This window comes from Triturus cristatus, chromosome 3_2 (assembly GCF_964204655.1).
Source record: "Triturus cristatus chromosome 3_2, aTriCri1.1, whole genome shotgun sequence".
Lineage (NCBI taxonomy): Eukaryota > Metazoa > Chordata > Amphibia > Caudata > Salamandridae > Triturus > Triturus cristatus.
The window spans coordinates 232,278,006-232,301,940 of NC_140584.1; the positions used below are offsets into that span (position 1 = coordinate 232,278,006).

Below are 23,935 nucleotides of genomic sequence, written 5' to 3' on the forward strand. Positions count from 1 at the left end.
CCAGAATGCACTGTTGTGTGAAATGAAAGCCTAGGGCTTTGAACGATGTGTCCCTGTTTTATGGAGTTGTATGGTAACCCCAGGGCCTGGAAGCCTCCGGATTTACATAGAGTGCAGCCTGTCTCTGTGGTGACAGTAGTGCAGGTTACCCTGTCCCAGGTGCAGGATTTCATGGTCCATGGATGTAGGGATTGACCTCGAGAAGGACCGTCCTTACGCCTGAAGACCGCCAGTGAAGGAGACATTGGGCGGCTCAGGGTCCTGGCCTTGGCCAGCTTGGGGAGGTCATTGTACCGTAAAAGATTTCCAGCAGAATCGCTATGTTTGTGGTCCCAGTAGTGAACTAGCAGCAGGCGGCAGCGCAGAAGCTTAATGTGCCTGCTGCAAAGAACATATATACCTGATGCAGATCACAAAATGCATAAGATGTAAATAGGTCAGTGAGGCACAGCTTTTGTCAGAGAGATCCTTTTGGTACTTGCAGTTTCTAAGTTAAAATCCTAACATACAACAGAGAGCTATTAACTGTCATCTAAGAGCTGGATGCAAACTGCAAGGAAAAAATTGGAGCGTTATGTTTTTTCCCCACAGTCTTTGTTTCATTACCCTACTGTTTCAAAAATAAATTGTTATCTTTTCATTTTCAGCACCTGACAACCTGAAACATTACCGCATTTTGGGGCAATTTTCCAGCAAACAACAAGAGGACCCCAACCTCCTTTGCTGCTCTCTCACCCGACCCCGGCTACAACCCAGCAAACACCAGTGTTAAAGGTAAGGAGACTGATGCTATATATTTTTTTACATCGTAGTTAGAGCTATGTCTGTGGTCACTCTCAAGGCCCTCAAGCAGTGTCTTTCAGTGCCTCCAGCAACCACTATGGCACAGAGAGGCAGGAGGCAGTACGGCTCTATTTTTAGCAGTCATTTGAGATGTATTAGGATAATGCACAAGATATATGTATAATGTATTTATACTGAAATTTCATATTATTGCACTGCACCTTATACGTTGTACTTTGATTATTGACAGGTTTCTTTAATATATATATATATATATATATATTGGTAAGGCCAGCAACACCCCATCATGAATACAGTACAAGAGCTGATTACAAAGTCATTCCAGTCACGGCCACTTGAACAAAAACTACAGTTAAAACAATTGGGACCTCATCAGCCTGAAATAAACCTACAGCAAACTAACCAGGACAGAGGAAAAATGTCAAAACGTACATTCTCAAATGCCTGGTACACAAAAGCTGATTGGCTTACAGGGTGCCCTATAAGAAATTCTCTGTTCTGCTTCCCCTGCTTGCTGTTTGGCGGTGACTTTTCTTGGACACGGCAAGGAATGGTCGACCTGAAGCACATCGCTGAAAAAATAAAGAAGCATGCGCTCACAAGAAATCATCTGGAAAACCTGACAAGACTGGGAATGTTGGGGGAAGACGCACCAATTGAGCAGCAGATAAATGATGCGTATCGCAAATCCATTCAAAAACACAATGAAGCTGTTGATAAGAACAGACACAATCTATCCAAGATCATTGATTGCATTCGTTTCTGTGGTGCTTTCGAACTGGCATTGCGAGGCCATGACGAATCAGAAACTTCCTCAAAACCCGGGATCTTCCGAGGCCTAGTGGATTTAATGTCAACCATAGACCAGGATTTGGAAAGACATTTAGCACATGCTACAGTCTTTAAGGGCACCTCTAATACAATACAAAATGAACTCCTTGACTGTATGCTCGAAATTATAAGAAGCCATATTGTGCAAGAGTTGCGAAACACAGACTTTGTGGCTATTCAGGCTGATGACACCACTGATGTGTCCACTCAAACACAGTCCGTGTTAGTGTTTCGGTACCTTGACAGTGACAGAAACATTGTGGAAAGATTTTATGGCTTCACGCATTTAAGTGACTCTAGTGCAGCAACCATCACTGAAGCAATACTGTGTCAACTGGACTTAATTTTCCCGGACCTGCCTCAAAAACAAAAGCTTATCGCACAAAGCTATGACGGTGCATCCGTAATGAGTGGGAGCCTTAGTGGAGTTCAGAAGAGAATTCGAGATGTGTACCCTAATGCTCATTTTGTGCACTGTTACGCCCACCAACTCAATCTTATTATGCAACAGGCGGTATCAAAGATCAGAGAGACACGAGTCTTCTTTCAGGATATCGGAGGCATAGCAGCATTCTTCACACGTTCCCCCAAAAGAACAGAAGCCCTTCATGAGATTGTGGACAAAAGCGTACCAAGGGGATCCTCAACTCGTTGGAACTTTCACATTCGTACAGTCAACTTAATCTTTGAACAGAGGGAGGGCCTTGAGAAATGTTTTGTCGCCATAGCATCCAGAGCAGACTTTGATCACACAAGTCAGAATGAAGCCCATGGCTTTATTAGAACACTACAAGACAAAGAGTTTCAGTTCTTACTGTTTTTATTTCATGACATAATGATTCCTGTTGATGTGTTATACGATCAGTTGCAAAGAAAAGACCTAGATACTGTCTCTGTGAAAGCCAATACATCTGCATTTGTACAACAGATTATGAAAGTGAGAGATGGGGTTGAAGATTTAGAGAGCAAACTGCCGCAGCATTCTGTTTTTGCAAACCGCAGACAAAACATCACCTCTCTGGTTCGAATTGGAAAGGAGATATGTGACATTGTAATTGTGCAGGCGAAAGAACGCTTTTCGTTCACAAAACATTTGGTGAGTGCGACTTTATTGCAAGGTAAAGAGTTTGCACAATATGATGAATCCTTCCCTGAGCGTGCTCTGAATCAGGCTGTGGAAGCGTATCCTATGCTCAAAAAAGAGCAGCTGAGAACTGAGTTAACTGTACTCTACGGAATGCCTGTGTACCGGAAGGCCACAAGCGCCTTGACTTTGCTGAGTTTAATTCATAAACTGCATATGGAAAACTCACTTACAGAGACAGTGACTTTACTAAAAATTGTGATTACGACTCCAATGACAACAGTAGAAGCTGAACGATGTTTTTCAGCCTTAAAGCGCATAAAGACATTCCTCAGGAACACCATGCTAGAGGAAAGACTAAATGCTTTGGCGATGCTATCTGTAGAGAGCAAGCTAGTCCAAAAGATACCGGACTTCAACATGAAAGTAATTGACAAGTTTGCTACACTGAAAGAGAGACGTGCGGATTTCATCTACAAAAAGTGAATGCTGCTACTTGTTTGAATACAAAAAATTCTGATTGAGGTAAGAAATGCATTGTTATCTCTGTTTTTAAAAGTTTTGTAGTGTTTGTTCTATTTGGAGACTACACAGATTTGCTCACCTTTGTTCACTGGCCGGACCTGTCTCCCGCAGGGTGAACGATTCGTTGCTTGTGTTGCCTATCAAACCTTTCCCCTTGGCAAATTGCGAAAACCTTTATACCAGTGGTTCCCAAACTGTTTACTCCTGAGGACCCCAATTGAGTCACCACTGGAAGCCGGGGACCCCCAAGCAATTTGTATGACTTAAATTTCAAACATTAAAACAGTAATTCGAAAACAATAAACACACGTGTGCACACAAAACGGATACTCGAATTACTAAGGATTTTAGTATTTTATATTGAAAGAATTAGCAAAAAACAGGAGGGTTAGCGCTGCATCTCCATGACTAACTTTTAAATGGTTGTTTTTATTTCGCAGTATGAGACTCCTGCCAGGGCCAGACTGGAAACCCAAAGCAGCCCAGGCAAATGTTTTCAGACCAGTCCCCATACAGTGCACACCTAGTGCAGTGAGTGCGCCTGACCACTACAAAGGGGGCTTTGGGAGGCTCTCCCCCCAAGACAATTTAGGAAACAATGGTGCAGTCTACAACAAATTTATCATTATATATTGAATTGTATCAGCTTTTAAAGAGTAGTAAATGATGACCTTACTATGCACCAGGATATGACAATCTGTGTTGGGGTTCTTCAATGATTCCCATATTATCCTCCTCCAACAGTGCCTCTCATCTCTCGATAGCCCCTCTGTCACATGTATTTAATTTGTTTTATAACATCTCTCATACCATTGAAGGATGTCAGAGCACCTTAAATCACACACATATAGGGGCTGATTTACAAGCCCCTTGCGCCACAGGTGCGTCACAAAAAGTGATGCACCAGTGATGCATTTTAGTGCCCCATATTTCCAAGGCAGGAAAAGCAACCCTGCGTGACTTTTACTGGTCTTGTAAATATGGCCCAATTGCACACAGCACTTTACGTGAAAGGGACGTTCCATGAGTGTTGCTGTGGGTGTTCCCACGCATAACCCATGGAACCAGACACATTTCCAGATTTACGAAGAATCGTAAATCTGGAAATGTGTCTGAATGCTACGCCACCCCAGGGGAGGCGTAGGGAGGGGCAACTTGGAGAAATGTATTAATTTCTCCTCTTTCTATGCATGTTGCATTCTGCAGCACGCATAGAAACAGGATGTTTCCTCTGGTGATTGTTTATGTACAGGAAGGTGTCCCTTCCTGCACATAAACAATCAGTAAAACAATGACGTTTTGCAAGTTCTATGTGTGCTAATGCAGCACACTTAGAAGTTGAAAAACGCCATTTCTGATTGTTTATGTGCAGGAAGTAACCCTTCCTGCATGTAAACAATCTCCCCACGACACAGGCATCCTTGCACCATGGTGCAAATGTGCCTGTGCAGGCGCATGGCAGCAGTTTGTGCGCCAGCACAGGGGGAAGCACAGAGATGCAACATATTGTTGTAAATATGTTGCATCCCTGTGCTTCGAAAGTGACTCAGTGCGGCGCAGCCAAATGGCTTGCGACACACACAGTCAATTTCCTTGCAAATCTGCCCCATGGAGACAATGATTCATACGTGTAAATCAGTGTATAGAAAATGTTACATAAGGCAAATGCGACTACAGGGTGTAGGATTCACATGTTATTCATACTGGTAGGCATTTTTAAAGAGTGCTTGGTCTGGAGAAGCACAAACTCAGGATTCAGAACATAACAGTGGTTAGCATTGACTTTAACAATAAAAATGTATTTCCACCCAAATAAACCTTTTTAGCAGGATTAGGATAATGAAAGACTTGAAACAAACATATGTTTCTAACTTGTATCATGCAGCTTGCAAGCAGCTCTTTGATGACAGTTTATAGGTCACTGTGCTAGATTACTATTGTCACTTATGAACTGCACAGTAACAAAAGACTCTGTGACTAAAGCAGTAACCCACTAACCTAGGCACATAAAAAATGTTTTTCAAAATGCATGGTACACGTTCTTTGCAGTAGGCATATTAACCCTCTGTGCTACATTAGATAAGTCAAAGCTGCCACTTGACACAACTCTCATCTCTCTCCAGCAGGTACATTAATCACCGACGTAATCTTGACACTTTTATTGTTGCTGGAAAACTGCTGATTCTACAAGGAACTTTTTTGTGCTTTTAAAATTACTGCCTGAGGACCCCCCTGGGAATGTGACCACAGTTTGGGAAACACTGCTTTATACCATTTATATTTGGGGTACTTGCGTGGACCTATGTGAAGTGTGTGTACAAAGTTCAGCTCAACCAGAATCACGGTAACAGCGCATTGCGCTGCCTCTTTTATATTCAGTATATTGTAAGACTGTTTTTCTTCCCCCGCCTTTCCTTGTTTTGTTTCCCTGTTTTCCCCTTGCTTGCCATTCGTTACTCTAGAGTCTAATATTCAGTATGTTGTAAGACTGTTTTTCTTCCCCCGCCTTTCCTTGTTTTGTTTCCCTGTTTTCCCCTTGCTTGCCATTCGTTACTCTAGAGTCTAATATTCAGTATGTTGTAAGACTGTTTTTCTTCCCCCGCCTTTCCTTGTTTTGTTTCCCTGTTTTCCCCTTGCGTGCCATTCGTTACTCTAGAGTCTATTCTAATAGAGTCGGAAGGCCGTAGGGGAAGACTGTGGACTTTTCTTCAAGTTCCTGATGCTCCTGCGGAACGAGCCTGGCAACCATTACACTGCTGTGCAACTTCTTCTACTCTTAGAGCTGAGATTTCCATGAGTCTTATAGTCTGAATTCAGCACCTGAGCATAATAGGACAGAATGTATGAAGCTCTGTGGTAATACTGAATAAGCAGCTACCTATGTTATGCCATCTATTAATGTAATAACTGCACTTTCACAATTGCTTTATTAACCTTCCTGCTTTCTCAAATTTGCTTGAAAATGCACGATTTTTCTTCTTTTTTTCCAAAATTTTCTTGGGGGGGGTAACCCCCCCAAACCCCCCTTTTGGGGTTCGGGGTCGCTCGCTGCGCTCGCTCGCTACGGTGCTGTATGCTAATTCGGTTGCGCCCCACCACTTTCAAATCTCACCCACCGCCCCTGGCTAGTATGTGTTCACTCACGGCTTTTCATATTACACAAAAAGCCGCGATGGGCATCTGGAATTGGCAATATTCATGAGATATCATATTGCGAGGCATTTTGCAAATGTGTAATATCTTCTAATGACATGGAAGGCTACTTTAAACTTTGTAAAATGTAGAATATTTTCTAAATGAAAAAAATCCATGGGGTTCATGAAAATTCCTCGTTTTTCAGAAATATTTATACATTTAAGCATTCAAATTAAGATTAAAAAATAGGTGTTCGTAATGTTCACAAAAACCCCATTATTTCACTTGCATTGGCAGAGAAAGTAATGCCTCTCTCCACCACTGCTTCAACTGAGTTAAATTAGTGTATTCAGAACATTTCACTGAATCTTTCTTCTCACTTCCCATTATCACTTAGTCCATAAAACTCGAACATCAGGGTTGGAAGGTTACAAAGAGGCACAGAGTCATTAAAAATGTATGCACTTTTCTCTTTTAGAACAAGTCAAGAAAAAAGTGGGTTTTTAACATCTGCTGACATGGATTATGAAGATTAACATGCACAAAATTCACTACAGGTGCTCACATGCTTGGTTTAGCTCTACCAAGCATTTTCGGATTCACAAACGCCTGATTCTGTGAATCAGGCCACTTGTGACTGTACAAAGGCATATTGGAGTGTAAAAAACCCAAATTACAATTTAGTAATAGTTTATTGAATCGCAAATTTGGTTTGTGATTACATACTGATTCACTATTTGGAAGGGGTGTGTTTGGGGTGTATCTTACAAATTTTGAATTTCAGTGGGATGTATACATGTTTGCGACTTACTGATTACTGAAAGCTAGTGGTAAGGCCTTTGCAGACGGGAAGGGGTCCCCACAGGACCTCTTTCCCCATTGTGGGTGTGAGAAAAATATTCTTTAGGAGTATAGTATGACAAAATGTTAGTTAGACATTTCATTTAATTTAAAATGCATTAAACAATCTTCATCAATTTTTTTTATAAAATGATCCCTTTATTTCAAAGTAATCACAGACAAAGTCATCTGCTGGCCAGATAAGGTCACCATCCATGTGATGGAAGTGATTTATAGTGTGCTGCTACATGCCACCTACATAATTAATATTCATGAAGTAGGTAAACTTGTAACCCACTACGAATTGGGCTTTTGAAAACTGACCTATTAGTGCATAGGTTGGTTCGGAAAACAAAATGTATTTGGTAAAGGTTGGTGTTCAATTTGCAGAAACATTTACCGACTCCATTCTTTCAACATCTGGCCCATTGTTGGTTAGATGCATTTTCCCAGTCAGAAATGTTGTGCTTTAGGGCATACTGACAATATTAGCTCCGCTTATTTTATTTTTAATTTTCCTTTTTGGTAGTGTTATTAATTTGGAATTGAAATTGTATTAAAACCAAAACTATTCATCATTCTGATTCAGAATTGTCATCTCACCTGGTACCTCTGTTGGTCATACAATACAGGCTCCTTTCACATGCTCACCCGCTGAAGAGTTGATATCACATGGGACGAGGGAAGTCAAATTGGAACCCCTGCATAGAGTGTGTTTCCACCTCTTCTTTGGAAGCTCAACGGCCATTATGCGTTTAAAAGCACTCTAATTTATTAGAGGCAGCCTCCACAAGCGTATGTTGTTTAGAGTGGGTGAGATGTTAGGTAGGGGAGGTGTCTCTTTGACAGGTCTCTGAACAAAGCACCTCCCCTTCTTTCACATAGTGAAAATACTTTTGAAGTTGGCAGGTCTTCTGACTATATTCTATATCTATGGCATATACATTGTTGCATCTTCTGTTCAATGCTCTGACACCTTTGCATTCTTTCTCTGTAATGTATAAACCAGATATGGCTTGTCCAATCGTTCCCTTAGAAGCACTTGCCTATCTGTATCACCTAATTGTTCAGTGTGAACTCTTACTCATCCCGCTTCTCCAAGTTAAAACCTCCATTGGCCACTTTACACTAATTTTCAATGTCAGTATCTGTCATCTGGCAAGTGTAATAGGTCTTTGACTTAGACCTCTGCTGATGGTTTTTGTCCTGTCACTCTAAATGTACCACCATCTACAGGAATTAATTGACAGTGAAGGGCAAATTCTATTCAGAAATCTAACCTGTACTGACTTGTAATTTAAAATCTGACTCCACCATAAGTTTGGATTTTAAATTAGGATTCAAGAGACTCCAAACAAAAAACAGTATCTCTTCCCATTTGGATATTACACTATGAAATGTAATAAGGTAACTCTAATGTTATCTTATGGGCGAGATAGGCCTTGCCATAGTGGAACATGAATCTAAGTGTTTTTTTACTACCAGGACATGTCAAACTTAAAAGTACATGCTCAATTTTTCCAATACACTGCATCCTGCCCTTGGGGCTGACCAGGGTTTACCTGATAAATGGCTTATATGTATTAAAAAGAAGAGATTGGGCCTGGCAAAAGATTTATTTGGCCAGGTCAACATGACAGGTTAAAACTGTACTCACAGGCTCTGCAATTGCAGGCCGGAGACATGTTTAAAGGCCTACTTAAGTGGGCAGCACAGTCAGTGCTGCACACCTACTGATTGCATGTAATTTACAGGACCTGTGTATATGTAGTGCACTTCACTAGAAACCTATAAGTCAATTAAATATGCCAGCTGGGGATAAGCCAATGCTACCATATTTTAAGGAAAGAGCACAAGCACTTCAGAACTGGTTAGCAGTGGTAAAGTGTGCAGAGCTCTAAGGCCAGCAAAAAAGGGAGGTCTGAAGGCAAAAGTCAGTGGAAAACCACACCCAGTTTTTCAAATATTTATGGTCATCTATATCTTCACTGGCTTCTGTTTCCACATTTGGAGCACAAGCCTTACACACATACATGCAACCTAGTGATAGAGTTGGCCCTCGGGGACTGCAACTTCTGTAGGAAGAAAAGTTAGGCTGGTACGGGAATCACAATGATTGTAAACCTCTCTGAAGCACCAAGCAAAGCACCAGGTGAACTTCCCATGTTTTACCTGGAGTCTGTTCTCACTGATTGCCAGTTGTAATATAAACTTTACTTATAGGGAAACATAACTCATGATCAAACAGCAACAGCAGGGGGAAGGATGAAGATTGCATTGCAACATATACCAAAAACCACAAGGAGTTTAAAGCACTGTCACAATTAGTTGTGAATCTCACACTTCTTCCATGGATACAGCCATCAAAGAAAGACAGCTGTAAGGGAAACTTGTGACGTGTAGCTCCTGGTTTAACTACACAATAGCTATAGCACAAGCTGTAGGGGGACACGTGTTGTAGCAGAAAGCTTACTAAATTTTTCTCTATTTCATCAAATCAAACTTTGAATCATCAGGCCCATTCCATCACTTTTCATTAACACACAGAATTCTCAATTCACTACCTGAATACCGTCAAAAATGGTCCAGTTGTTTTTTAACGGGGGCCGGTAATATTGCCCCCCCCGTAACAAAATCGCCCGAAATCGGCCGTAGCAAACAGCTAGGCTGCACCCCCCTCCCCACCCCCAGGGGGGGCAGTTTGCCAGGGTCGATTTCAGATCCCAGTCCGGCCTGCTGGCCATGTCTGAACTGCAGCATCTCATGCCACAGAAGTAGGAAGATTATTGACTTGTCCAACTTTATCATCCGGCAAAGTACAGGTTCCAGGGTCGCCGTTAGGAATAGTTCAGTTCATATAAGGATTTTGCCTCCCCGTATAGATAAGAATAGCATAAGGAAATCAATTAGGAATCAAGAATCAGTCCGACAGCATGCCAGGCAGGAAAAATGGAAATGTCAGCCATCCACGACTCCTCCTCTGATGGGGAATTATACCTCAAAAAGTTCCTGATTTACACCCCTTAATGTATCAGTTTCATCAGTCCATGGGGTTGTCATTGGTCACTCACAGTGGGCCGTTTATGGGGTGATCAGTGAATTACAAAAATCCAGAAGGATTGAGTAATCCTTTTGCAAATTTCATTAAATTCATTAAGTTCAACTGTATTACTCTTCCATCACTACCACAAAAGTAGATGAAACTTTACTTTGCTCACAGTCCATCCATTCTCAAGCACCTTTTTCTGGGTTTGCAATAATATTGTTACATTTCTATTGAGTATATTTCTTAGCAAGAACTGAGTCCATTGTTAACCAACACAGAAAAAACTTCACAGAACGTTCTCACAGTAGCTAAAGTGACTGCTTTGTATGATTTTACATTTGCGCAGGATGATAATAGTATTCGTGGCCTGCATGAAATATAGCTAAATTACTGCAGTTCAACATCATTATTAACCACAAATTTCATAAGGCATTTCGATTTTGTGTGTTCTTTCATGTATTAGTTTACTTTAAGAACTATGGACTAAGGACTGTAGGAGGATGTTAGTTCATGTCTTGGTCACATCTTGACTGGACTACGTAAATGGTCTCTACTTGGGACTTCCAACATATCTGATCTGCAGAATTCAAATGGTTCAGACCGCTGCGGCCAGACTAATCTGTAAGGTGTCTTACCGCCACTCAAATTCTCCCCGTCTGAAAAGCCTTCACTGGCTGCTCGTCGGGAGGGGAATTGAATTTAAGGCACTCACCTTAGCTCACGGAGCCACTAGGGGTCAAGGCCCGGTATACCTGAGAGTCAGATTGCAAGTCTACCAACCCGACCGGGCCTTGAGATCTAACCACATGAAGTTTCTCATTACTCCCAATTTTGTAAGGCTAGGGGAGGTGGCAGAGCATTTGCGGTCAGGACCGCTAAACTCTGGAATGCCATGCCTCTCCCTCTCCGATTAATGGAACCAGGATGAGCCTTCAGGCGAGCTCTAAAAACCTGGCTCTTCAACCATTCCTAGTCCTTCTGAGTGCCTCTGTGATTCGACTGCCTTAGCGCCGCGACACCTCCTTGGGAGGCAGCTGTGCGCTGCTATAAATTTCTAAACTAAATAAATAAATAATATAATATAAATGCATCAGTATTAAGTACTGTTAAAATATTCATTTTAAGCATCACTTGCACATTGCCATTTTCAAAACAAATCATCAACGTATCACTCTAAAGTGAATGTAATTTTGTATAAACATTACAGAAACTCACGGTTGCACTATGTCATAAGCAATTCTCATTACAAAAACCTCATAATGCAGATGTATATATTTTCATTTTTTGATGCACATTTAAATGTTATTATCAGGAATCTTTATGTTAACATACGTTTTATTTTCTCTTAACACATATATGTAGTTTTGTGCAGTTCTCATTTGTTTCTCTCTTTGTTTATATGTTCCCATTAGCTTGTTAGAACACTCTGCATGCTTTTACGATGCAAAAGACACATAAATGATGGACAGAATGCAGAGCAAATCAAACATTCATCCCAGTCAAGAGATCTGGGTTACATCCATTGTTCTTTTGCTCACCATGCCACCCCAGTTTAGATCCAGCCATTTGCAAATGAGTCATGACCCGGTGCCTCATGGGAACAGTCCAGCCCAAAATGCCAAGCCTGGTCCGCTCCAGCTTGGAAACAAGCATCCTGGGACCAGTTGCAGAGCATCCCCGCTCATCAGCCAGGCTAGCTTGAATCCTCTGGCACAGTGAGCCCAGGACCAACGTCTTGGCATACCCAGCACACTTAGGGTGAGAAAGCAAAAGACACACAGATGATGGACGGAATGCAGAGGAAATCAAACATTCACACCCAGTCAAGAGATCAGGGTTAATTCCATCATTCTTTTGCTCACCTTGCCACCCCAGTTTAGATTTAGACATATGCAAATCAGTCTTGACCCTATGCCTCAAGGGAAAAATCCAGCCAAAAATGCCAAGCCTGGTCCTCCCTGGACCGGAAACAAGAGTCCTGGAACCGGTGCATCATGTATCGCTCATGTATTTTTTACTTAACCGATTAACATGTCTTCATCAAGAATTTACTAGTGAGAATTGATAAAGGTAGCTGTCAGATAATGTTTAAGCTCCATCACATGAAATCATGAGCCCTCAGATTAGGCTGGAGTGCAGATTAGGCTGGAGTGCTTGGAATGCATGCAGATGGTTTTTTGCTATAATAAAAGGGGCAAAGTTATCAATGTTTTGCACAGGCACAAAGTAAAAAAAGACAATTGATGCAAACCAGAGCAAAGTCTTGACAAACAAAATACTTTTTAGGCCAAAACCTGTTTTGGGCTGAAAAGTTTTCAAAAAATAGCTCAAATAGCTCTTCACGCTACCTTGCTTTACTTTGTGTCAAAGGCAGGTTCCATGGGTGGTACATGGATGTTCCCATGCAATCTCCCTTGAGTTTTAATAGAAAGACCTGTCAACTAACAATGGTAGACTGGGCTTTGCACCATGGTATAATGCTTACTCGTTCATGAGTCAAAAGGGAGAAAGGGTTTGATTTCTTTAATGTTTCCAACATTGCATTTGTGCTGTACTGCATATCACCCATCCAATGTGGAAAACGTTTTAAAGTTAGTCTAAGAATAGGGTCATGTACCGCACCTTGCACTGTGGTGAAAGGGTGCGTGTGTTGAGCACAAGGGTATGTATATGGCAGAAGGCAGGTGCAAAGGGCACTAGAACTGGGGGAGAGAAAAACAGTGCCATATCTTTGTAGATTTGGTGCTGTCCTGCTCTCTCTGTCAACTTTGATTGCTACCCTCTGTGACCTATTTGTTAATCTGTCTCATAGCGACTAAATTCTAACTGTCTGTCCATACTCCAGTGTTCTCCATATGGTTCCAATAGCTTGCAAAAGCTATTGATGGAAGTAGCTTTACAAATGTTCAAATTAATTATCGTTTCATTTGTAAGAATACACACATTTAAGAAACACCATAAAAACTGGATATTTCATTCCTAAGCAATAATTCCATTCAATCAAGTATCTGACATCCATCTTTGTTTTCCTTAGCTGTGTAGTTACGTTAAGTACTCTTGCATGTGGTGTTTATAAAAAGACTGCTTAATCTCTTCCTAATACGGTTCATAATGCAGTGTGATGGGTGGATTATGTGCATTAAGACTGATGATGGAAGGGATTTGAAGTTGTTCACACTACTGTGAAGATTCATAAAGCAGAACAGTGATGAAATATATGATTCTCTTTTAAAAGAGGCCTGATCAGTGCTCAGTAATTAGAATGTAACAGTGGAAGGAAAACCACCAGTAGGAATGTCAAATCTTTTAAAGCAGCATTTCATATGATAGCTCATTGAACTTGAGAGGAATTTAGATTGTATAAATTAGGATTTGTGGCTGTAATTGCATTGCTTTTACATCTGCATATACATTTACATATATGCATTCTATCTCTGCCTCTGCCTCCTCAACCAAGGTTACATCAGTCAAACAATACACATGAAACAGGTGTATTGCTTCCGGGTTAACCACAGGAAATGTTAACTATTACGTTTAACGCATGACGCTATGCCGAACCTCCCTTAACAATGCACTGTGAACTATCCTAATAGAGAGCTGCAGGAGTCAAACCTGTGACTTTGGGTGGACAACAGAGTCCTTCAGAGGATGCAATAGTACACGGAGCAAGCAGACCTGGCCTATAGAGAGTGGCTGAAACAGAGACAAGACTGGAGCAACGTAAATGAACAAAAAGTGTTCAACTGTTTCTCAGGGCATCTGTGATTTTTGCACTTTTTTGCACAAAATGCATCCTCAGACTAAAATATAGCACCAAACCCAGATTCGCATTTTGCATAACCTAGCATAAATCTGTGTAATTTTCAGAAATTTCACATGATTACACAAAAGGAAATTAAGTGAATTTCATACACCCCTAATTTATGTCACTGTCCATCTCTGGCTATGGGTATAATTGTGCATAAGTGACCGTATGTGCTCTAATCCTGCACATGGTTTAGAAAATAGATTGTTTGATTGAAGTGGCCAAGTGACTTCTACGAAATTTCTTTCTTAGAAATGATATAATTAAAGATATATTTGTTTCTCAGGGTTCTACTATCAAGAGATTTTAGAAATAAAACTCAACAAATTGTGCTCTTTTCTTCAGTTTACTCATTACAGGCTTCCTCTACTTCTTCCCCGATTGTCTTACTTCACTTGTTCCTTTCTCCATCATTATTCTCTCTCCCTTTCTCTTGTTTGACTCAACATTTTCTACAATTTCCTAAAATATCTAACCCAATTTCCATCCTACTTTATGTCTTGTCCTTGCTACTCATTAATGTCGTTTTCTCACTACTTCACTTCTCCCCCTGTTTACATTGGTCCTATACCACATTTATTACCTCACTTCTTCTTTGTCTCCCTCCTCTTTCTATCACTGTTTCTTTCTTCCCTGTACTCCTTTATTTTTCTCCTCTCTACTTTTAAAGGCATAAGTAAATTGCAATAGATGTACTTCCTGTGAGACCCATGTATATTGCATTGTTTAATTGCAACTACTTTGTCCTCACACAAGATGGAAGGTACGATTGTCCATTGGGTGTAATAGTGTGCTGGCTAGCAGCATCCCACTTGCTACGATCTACCAGAGACAAAGGTGCAACTACAAATCTGTTGAGTAATACATTGTGGTCAAGAGTGAGGCACTCATATTATTTTACATTTCTTGACATTGCAACCACTTAGACTGCTGACCTCCCTGATTTATCCTTTTCCATACAGGCCTTCTAATGTATCTCCGCTGTTTCTTTTTTACCATTCAGCCCTTAGTTTTAGTTTTCTATTCTTTCTCCTTCCCCACTCTTGTCTAGTTGCGGCTGCCACTAGCAAAGGGTGGTGCGCAGGTGGGGGAGTGCGTGGGGTGCGTGTTAGTAATAAAAAGAAAATAACTTCCCTGAAAATGCCAGCTGCCTTCCTCGTCGCGTTGCTCCTGCTGTCCTCTTCCTGGTCTCAGCAACCCTTAGGACAGACTCCCATCCAATCCCTGTGCTGCAGAGCAGCATGGGGACTGGGCTCAGTGGGCTGGAAAGATGCTCCGCTCAGGTCAGAGAGTCTGTGGGGTTTCTCCAGCCTGGCTGGAGAAACTTAAGCGCACATGTGTGTTTTGGTTGGCCTGAGACTGCCGGTTAAACACAAATGCGCACGTAGGTAGTGAACAAGCACTCCCCCTCCGTCCTCCCATACCCCACCCCTCCCTGCACAAGCTGGCTCAGATTGATATGTTTTACTTTTGCTGGCTCTGCGGCAGGCAGCGGGGCGACACTCCTCTGCTATTGAGGAGGAGCCGCTGCTGTGGCAAATGGTTAACCATTAACGATAATGGGGCAACCCAGTAACCCTCAGAACCTGGGCGTAATAGTGTATGCAAGAACAATGGTTCTGTCGGAAAATGAACGAAATAGCTTAATAGGTGCTGAATACACTTTTTCAATTATCAAGGACACACACAAAGCCAAAGAAACAGGACAGAATCCAAGTCACTTGATAGAATGATATTAATTACTGTATCGAGAGCACCAAAATATTTACAGGGTAAACCAACCAAAAAACACATTCATAGTGAAACAATTGGTGAAACAGTGATAATTTGCACAAAACACATCACATGTAACGAATATGTACAATGGACAATACATAAACATAATCAACAAACGAGGTCCTATTAACAGTACATAAGCCACTTTAGGGTTCAATTTCCTTGCTGCATAAGTGGATTTGCATGAGACGCATAGGACATGTAACGTCGACGTTTCGACCCGAAGTAATTGTGCCAATTAGTATGCATCAAAGGGGGTCTTCATCAGGACAAGCAAGGTTGGGGACCTGTAAGCGCAAAGAGTTTGGTGTCAGGGCAGTGTGTGCGTCACATGTAAAGGGAATAATTAATTTCCCAAATACAGTCAATTTGCTCACCTGGGGAACCGACTTAATTATGAGGAAAAGGATTCCTGTTGTCTCTAATGCAGATGGCCAACATCAAATGTAAGAAAAATATTCAACTCCTGCAAGAAATTAAAGAGGAGGGGCTGTTGTGAAGACTCGGCAGGCTGCGTATGGAGATAATTAAAACATACCTGTTTGCAAGCAAGAAGCACGTACCTGTGAGACGGTGATATTTGATTTAGAAGGGAAAGTGGTGCTGTCTCTACAATCGCCACGTACTGTGAACATAAAGGATAGAGGCGTTGCTGAGAAATCATTACGAAACAAGATGCCTTTGTATGCATCAACTTAATGTAGAGAGGCGTGTAACTGAGGTATAAGACAATCAAAGGCCCGTAGTCCTTAAACAAAGTCGGGCCAACCTAGAGGCATATTGCATATCCAATGCACGGAGATATAGAGTACTGGTTGTGCCGGGCGCGAAAGCGCGACATTAAACATACATGATATTGCCGCATATTAGTGTCATAACGTTCTAGTAGACCAAATACCCATATGCGAGTGAAATCAACAGAATTAGGGGTATTGCCGTGTATTATTGTCATAACGTTCTAGTGGACCAAATACCCATATGCGAGTAAAGTGACATTAATTGCAAGTGGTGTTTCGGTTACGGCTACTAAGGTTCAAGCGGTGAACGTGACGGCGGGACGCCGACTTACTTCAAGTCCGTGAATGGACAACTTGTTCCGTCAACGGCTCAGCTGCAACTGACAGCGAGCTCACGCCAGAGCTGACTATATGACGTAGTGGGGGAGCCGTGGGCGTGCGGCTGCCGGAATGAATCAGCAAAAAGGGGAAAACCTGGAATGGATTTTTGAGGGGGCTCGCACGGAATACTTCAGAACAGAGAGAATCAGTGTGTTTTAAAGGTATAACAGAGGTATTAAGCAATCGAACGTGCTCGATACGATTTTTTGATGCACTAATGCGGTGAATGCGGATGTGCTTTTGAGGGGGCTCGCACGGAATACTTAAGAACAGAGAGAATCAGTGTGTTTTAAATATATAGCAGAGGTATTATGCAAGCGAACGTGTTCGATACGATTTTTTGATGCACTAATGCGGTGAATGCGGATGTGCTTCCAAAAACCAGGCTTGGCAGATATAGGAATTTACATGTTTCAGTGTTCACGAACATATCATCTGTTACGAGCTAGGTGTACAGACATTATGAATGACATTATCCAAAATCACATGACAATGATAATAGCATACGGCATATATGTATAATATGATGGAAAAAAAAATATATTTTTAAAAAACCTACACAAAACTAAAGTTACAGGTATTATACATGTAAATATCACAATTTAAGCCAAATTCACATCCCATGTCAATAATGCTGGCATAAGGCACAAAGAAGCCTACACATATGTTACGCTGAAAAAAAATGAAACATACTCAGGACAAGATTACTGGATGTATACCCAGTAATACATCTACTAGAGAATCTTCAAACAGATCAAGAATGTAGTTTAGAGTTTGCTCATTTGTAAGTAAGTCTCCTCATGCTCATTCAGCCCGGAGTTAGTGGCATCAAGGAGATGGATCCAACGGCACTCCTTATAATTAAGAGAAGTGCCCATGTTACCGCCCCTTCTGTGTAGTGTAACTTTCTCCAGCACCCACCACTCTAGATCCTGGTGTGTGTGTCTTGTGTTCGTGTAGTGTTCAACGAGTGGAGCCCCAAGGGATTTACATTTGATCCTACTCTGATGTTGTTGGATCCTATTTTTGACTTTTTGTGTGGTTTGGCCTACATATATCAAACTGCACGGACATCTAATGGCATAAATCACATTTTGGCTGTTGCAGTTTGAAAAGTGGTTAAGAGAATAGGTCTTTCCCAAGTGATCGAAACTAGTTCCAACCTTGGTGTTTGGACAGACCTTGCAGTGACCACACTTGTGATGTCCTTGGATTTGTGGTAGTTGTAGCAGAGATCTTAAGTTGGGTGTGGGTGGGGGTTCAAGGTACGAGGATACTACAAAGTCCTTAACGTTTTTGGCACGTTTAAACGCAAACATAGGGGCTTCGGAATAACCAATATCTGGTCCCACCAAATTCCAATATTTCTTAATGACTTTGTTGATCTCATTACTTCTGGTGTTGAATGTTGTAACACAAATTAATCGCTCAATTTCTTCGTTTTTGGGTTGCACCTCAAGAAGCGTTTCTCTAGGCCTGTACCAGGCCCTTTTGCGTGATCTATTCAGCAGTCCCTTTGGGTATCCTCTCTCTCTCAGTTTGGCAATGAGTATGTCCGTTTCCTTAAAGTAGTCATTTCTTCTTGAACAGTTGCGTCTCAACCTTAGAAATTGTCCGTACGGAAGATTATCCCTTAAGTTTCTGGGATGATGAGAATTGTATTGTAACAAGGTGTTGCGGTCTGTGGGCTTCTTGTATAGAGACATCAGAATACTACCTTCTTCCACTTGCAAAGTCAGGTCTAAGAAAGGTATTGATTCATTGTTATATGTCATGGTGAATTGAATGTTTTGATTTCGTGAGTTCAACCATTCAGCAAAGGTTATTAGTTGGGCTTCTGTCCCAGTCCATAGCATGAGGACGTCGTCTATATATCTCTTCCACGCCGTGATGTTGTCAATGAAAGGGTTCAAAGCAGAGTAGATGGTGCTGTCCTCAAAATAATCCATATAAAGATTCGCTAAGCTCGGCGCGAATCCGGCCCCCATGGCTACTCCTCTACATTGAAAGTAGAACTCGTTGTGGAAGATAAAGTAATTTTTCTCCATCGCAATTTGTAATAGTTTTACAAGAAAGTCTGTGGGAACCCAGTGTGGTCTTGGACGTGAATCTAATACACTACTCATAACTTCTATGGCCTCATTTTGTGGTATGCTGGTGTATAGTGAGCATACATCAAGAGTTGCAAACAATTGCAAGGAACAGTCAAATGGTTGGCCTTCAAAGATTTGGATGGTGTGCATAGTGTCCCTAATGAAAGATCTTGTTTCCAGAACAAACGGTTGTAAAAAGAGCTGACTATATGACGTAGTGGGGGAGCCGTGGGCGTGCGGCTGCCGGAATGAATCAGCAAAAAGGGGAAAACCTGGAATGGATTTTTGAGGGGGCTCGCACGGAATACTTCAGAACAGAGAGAATCAGTGTGTTTTAAAGGTATAACAGAGGTATTAAGCAATCGAACGTGCTCGATACGATTTTTTGATGCACTAATGCGGTGAATGCGGATGTGCTTTTGAGGGGGCTCGCACGGAATACTTAAGAACAGAGAGAATCAGTGTGTTTTAAATATATAGCAGAGGTATTATGCAAGCGAACGTGTTCGATACGATTTTTTGATGCACTAATGCGGTGAATGCGGATGTGCTTCCAAAAACCAGGCTTGGCAGATATAGGAATTTACATGTTTCAGTGTTCACGAACATATCATCTGTTACGAGCTAGGTGTACAGACATTATGAATGACATTATCCAAAATCACATGACAATGATAATAGCATACGGCATATTGAGCCCTATATGTATAATATGATGGAAAAAAAAAAATATTTTTAAAAAACCTAATGAATGATAAGATTTTGGCGTATGAGAAGGTAGTGATGTTTGAAGTGATGGAAATACTTAACAACACCAAGTACATCAAGCATAATATCACTAAAGAAGAAAGATCTGCACTATCTACATTGAACAACAACAGGTCGATTGTTATCAAGCCTGCGGACAAGGGTGGAGCGGTGGTCGTACAAGACACAGAAGATTATATAAAAGAGATCAACTCTCAACTCAGTTGTCCTGACAGTTACAAAAAGATCTCATGTGATCCTACCAAGGAGATTGCAAAGCTCATTCGTGATCTTACAACTTACGGTGTTGAACAGGGATTCCTCGCGGAATCTGAGAGCAAATTCCTCAATAAAACCGATCCAAGGATTCCCACTATCTACACCATTCCTAAAGTCCACAAAAACCTATCAAAACCCCCCGGAAGACCTATTGTGTCTGGCTGTGGCTCCATCCTGGAACCCCTGAACCAATATCTTGATAGTTTTTTACAACCGTTTGTTCTGGAAACAAGATCTTTCATTAGGGACACTATGCACACCATCCAAATCTTTGAAGGCCAACCATTTGACTGTTCCTTGCAATTGTTTGCAACTCTTGATGTATGCTCACTATACACCAGCATACCACAAAATGAGGCCATAGAAGTTATGAGTAGTGTATTAGATTCACGTCCAAGACCACACTGGGTTCCCACAGACTTTCTTGTAAAACTATTACAAATTGCGATGGAGAAAAATTACTTTATCTTCCACAACGAGTTCTACTTTCAATGTAGAGGAGTAGCCATGGGGGCCGGATTCGCGCCGAGCTTAGCGAATCTTTATATGGATTATTTTGAGGACAGCACCATCTACTCTGCTTTGAACCCTTTCATTGACAACATCACGGCGTGGAAGAGATATATAGACGACGTCCTCATGCTATGGACTGGGACAGAAGCCCAACTAATAACCTTTGCTGAATGGTTGAACTCACGAAATCAAAACATTCAATTCACCATGACATACAACAATGAATCAATACCTTTCTTAGACCTGACTTTGCAAGTGGAAGAAGGTAGTATTCTGCTGTCTCTATACAAGAAGCCCACAGACCGCAACACCTTGTTACAATACAATTCTCATCATCCCAGAAACTTAAGGGATAATCTTCCGTACGGACAATTTCTAAGGTTGAGACGCAACTGTTCAAGAAGAAATGACTACTTTAAGGAAACGGACATACTCATTGCCAAACTGAGAGAGAGAGGATACCCAAAGGGACTGCTGAATAGATCACGCAAAAGGGCCTGGTACAGGCCTAGAGAAACGCTTCTTGAGGTGCAACCCAAAAACGAAGAAATTGAGCGATTAATTTGTGTTACAACATTCAACACCAGAAGTAATGAGATCAACAAAGTCATTAAGAAATATTGGAATTTGGTGGGACCAGATATTGGTTATTCCGAAGCCCCTATGTTTGCGTTTAAACGTGCCAAAAACGTTAAGGACTTTGTAGTATCCTCGTACCTTGAACCCCCACCCACACCCAACTTAAGATCTCTGCTACAACTACCACAAATCCAAGGACATCACAAGTGTGGTCACTGCAAGGTCTGTCCAAACACCAAGGTTGGAACTAGTTTCGATCACTTGGGAAAGACCTATTCTCTTAACCACTTTTCAAACTGCAACAGCCAAAATGTGATTTATGCCATTAGATGTCCGTGCAGTTTGATATATGTAGGCCAAACCACACAAAAAGTCAAAAATAGGATCCAACAACATCAGAGTAGGATCAAATGTAAATCCCTTGGGGCTCCACTCGTTGAACACTACACGAACACAAGACACACACACCAGGATCTAGAGTGGTGGGTGCTGGAGAAAGTTACACTACACAGAAGGGGCGGTAACATGGGCACTTCTCTTAATTATAAGGAGTGCCGTTGGATCCATCTCCTTGATGCCACTAACTCCGGGCTGAATGAGCATGAGGAGACTTACTTACAAATGAGCAAACTCTAAACTACATTCTTGATCTGTTTGAAGATTCTCTAGTAGATGTATTACTGGGTATACATCCAGTAATCTTGTCCTGAGTATGTTTCATTTTTTTTCAGCGTAACATATGTGTAGGCTTCTTTGTGCCTTATGCCAGCATTATTGACATGGGATGTGAATTTGGCTTAAATTGTGATATTTACATGTATAATACCTGTAACTTTAGTTTTGTGTAGGTTTTTTAAAAATATTTTTTTTTTCCATCATATTATACATATAGGGCTCAATATGCCGTATGCTATTATCATTGTCATGTGATTTTGGATAATGTCATTCATAATGTCTGTACACCTAGCTCGTAACAGATGATATGTTCGTGAACACTGAAACATGTAAATTCCTATATCTGCCAAGCCTGGTTTTTGGAAGCACATCCGCATTCACCGCATTAGTGCATCAAAAAATCGTATCGAACACGTTCGCTTGCATAATACCTCTGCTATATATTTAAAACACACTGATTCTCTCTGTTCTTAAGTATTCCGTGCGAGCCCCCTCAAAAGCACATCCGCATTCACCGCATTAGTGCATCAAAAAATCGTATCGAGCACGTTCGATTGCTTAATACCTCTGTTATACCTTTAAAACACACTGATTCCCTCTGTTCTGAAGTATTCCGTGCGAGCCCCCTCAAAAATCCATTCCAGGTTTTCCCCTTTTTGCTGATTCATTCCGGCAGCCGCACGCCCACGGCTCCCCCACTACGTCATATAGTCAGCTCTGGCGTGAGCTCGCTGTCAGTTGCAGCTGAGCCGTTGACGGAACAAGTTGTCCATTCACGGACTTGAAGTAAGTCGGCGTCCCGCCGTCACGTTCACCGCTTGAACCTTAGTAGCCGTAACCGAAACACCACTTGCAATTAATGTCACTTTACTCGCATATGGGTATTTGGTCCACTAGAACGTTATGGCAATAATACACGGCAATACCCCTAATTCTGTTGATTTCACTCGCATATGGGTATTTGGTCTACTAGAACGTTATGACACTAATATGCGGCAATATCATGTATGTTTAATGTCGCGCTTTCGCGCCCGGCACAACCAGTACTCTATATCTCCGTGCATTGGATATGCAATATGCCTCTAGGTTGGCCCGACTTTGTTTAAGGACTACGGGCCTTTGATTGTCTTATACCTCAGTTACACGCCTCTCTACATTAAGTTGATGCATACAAAGGCATCTTGTTTCGTAATGATTTCTCAGCAACGCCTCTATCCTTTATGTTCACAGTACGTGGCGATTGTAGAGACAGCACCACTTTCCCTTCTAAATCAAATATCACCGTCTCACAGGTACGTGCTTCTTGCTTGCAAACAGGTATGTTTTAATTATCTCCAAACGCAGCCTGCCGAGTCTTCACAACAGCCCCTCCTCTTTAATTTCTTGCAGGAGTTGAATATTTTTCTTACATTTGATGTTGGCCATCTGCATTAGAGACAACAGGAATCCTTTTCCTCATAATTAAGTCGGTTCCCCAGGTGAGCAAATTGACTGTATTTGGGAAATTAATTATTCCCTTTACATGTGACGCACACACTGCCCTGACACCAAACTCTTTGCGCTTACAGGTCCCCAACCTCGCTTGTCCTGATGAAGACCCCCTTTGATGCATACTAATTGGCACAATTACTTCGGGTCGAAACGTCGACGTTACATGTCCTATGCGTCTCATGCAAATCCACTTATGCAGCAAGGAAATTGAACCCTAAAGTGGCTTATGTACTGTTAATAGGACCTCGTTTGTTGATTATGTTTATGTATTGTCCATTGTACATATTCGTTTTGTGCAAATTATCACTGTTTCACCAATTGTTTCACTATGAATGTGTTTTTTGGTTGGTTTACCCTGTAAATATTTTGGTGCTCTCGATACAGTAATTAATATCATTCTATCAAGTGACTTGGATTCTGTCCTGTTTCTTTGGCTTTGTGTGTGTCCTTGATAATTGAAAAAGTGTATTCAGCACCTATTAAGCTATTTCGTTCATTTTCCGACAGAACCATTGTTCTTGCATACGCTGTGGCAAATGGTGGCAGCCTGAGGTGAGGCCTGGGTTACTGTCGCACTGGCATCAGTCCAGTTAA

At 41.5% G+C, this 23,935-nt stretch overlaps 2 protein-coding genes across 2 annotated transcripts in view; one reads left to right on the forward strand and one right to left on the reverse strand.

Moving 5' to 3' along the window:
- Window positions 1-23,935, reverse strand: part of LRP1B (LDL receptor related protein 1B) — a 3,634,433-nt gene that overhangs the window by 3,296,945 nt on the left and 313,553 nt on the right. The window lies entirely within an intron of this gene.
- LOC146857063 (zinc finger MYM-type protein 1-like) lies at window positions 1,549-5,774 on the forward strand. The gene is made up of 2 exons (XM_085646792.1): window positions 1,549-3,244; window positions 5,368-5,774. The coding sequence occupies exon 1, from the start codon at window positions 1,655-1,657 to the stop codon at window positions 3,203-3,205; it is 1,551 nt and encodes a 516-aa protein (XP_085502918.1). The 5' UTR covers window positions 1,549-1,654; the 3' UTR covers window positions 3,206-3,244; window positions 5,368-5,774.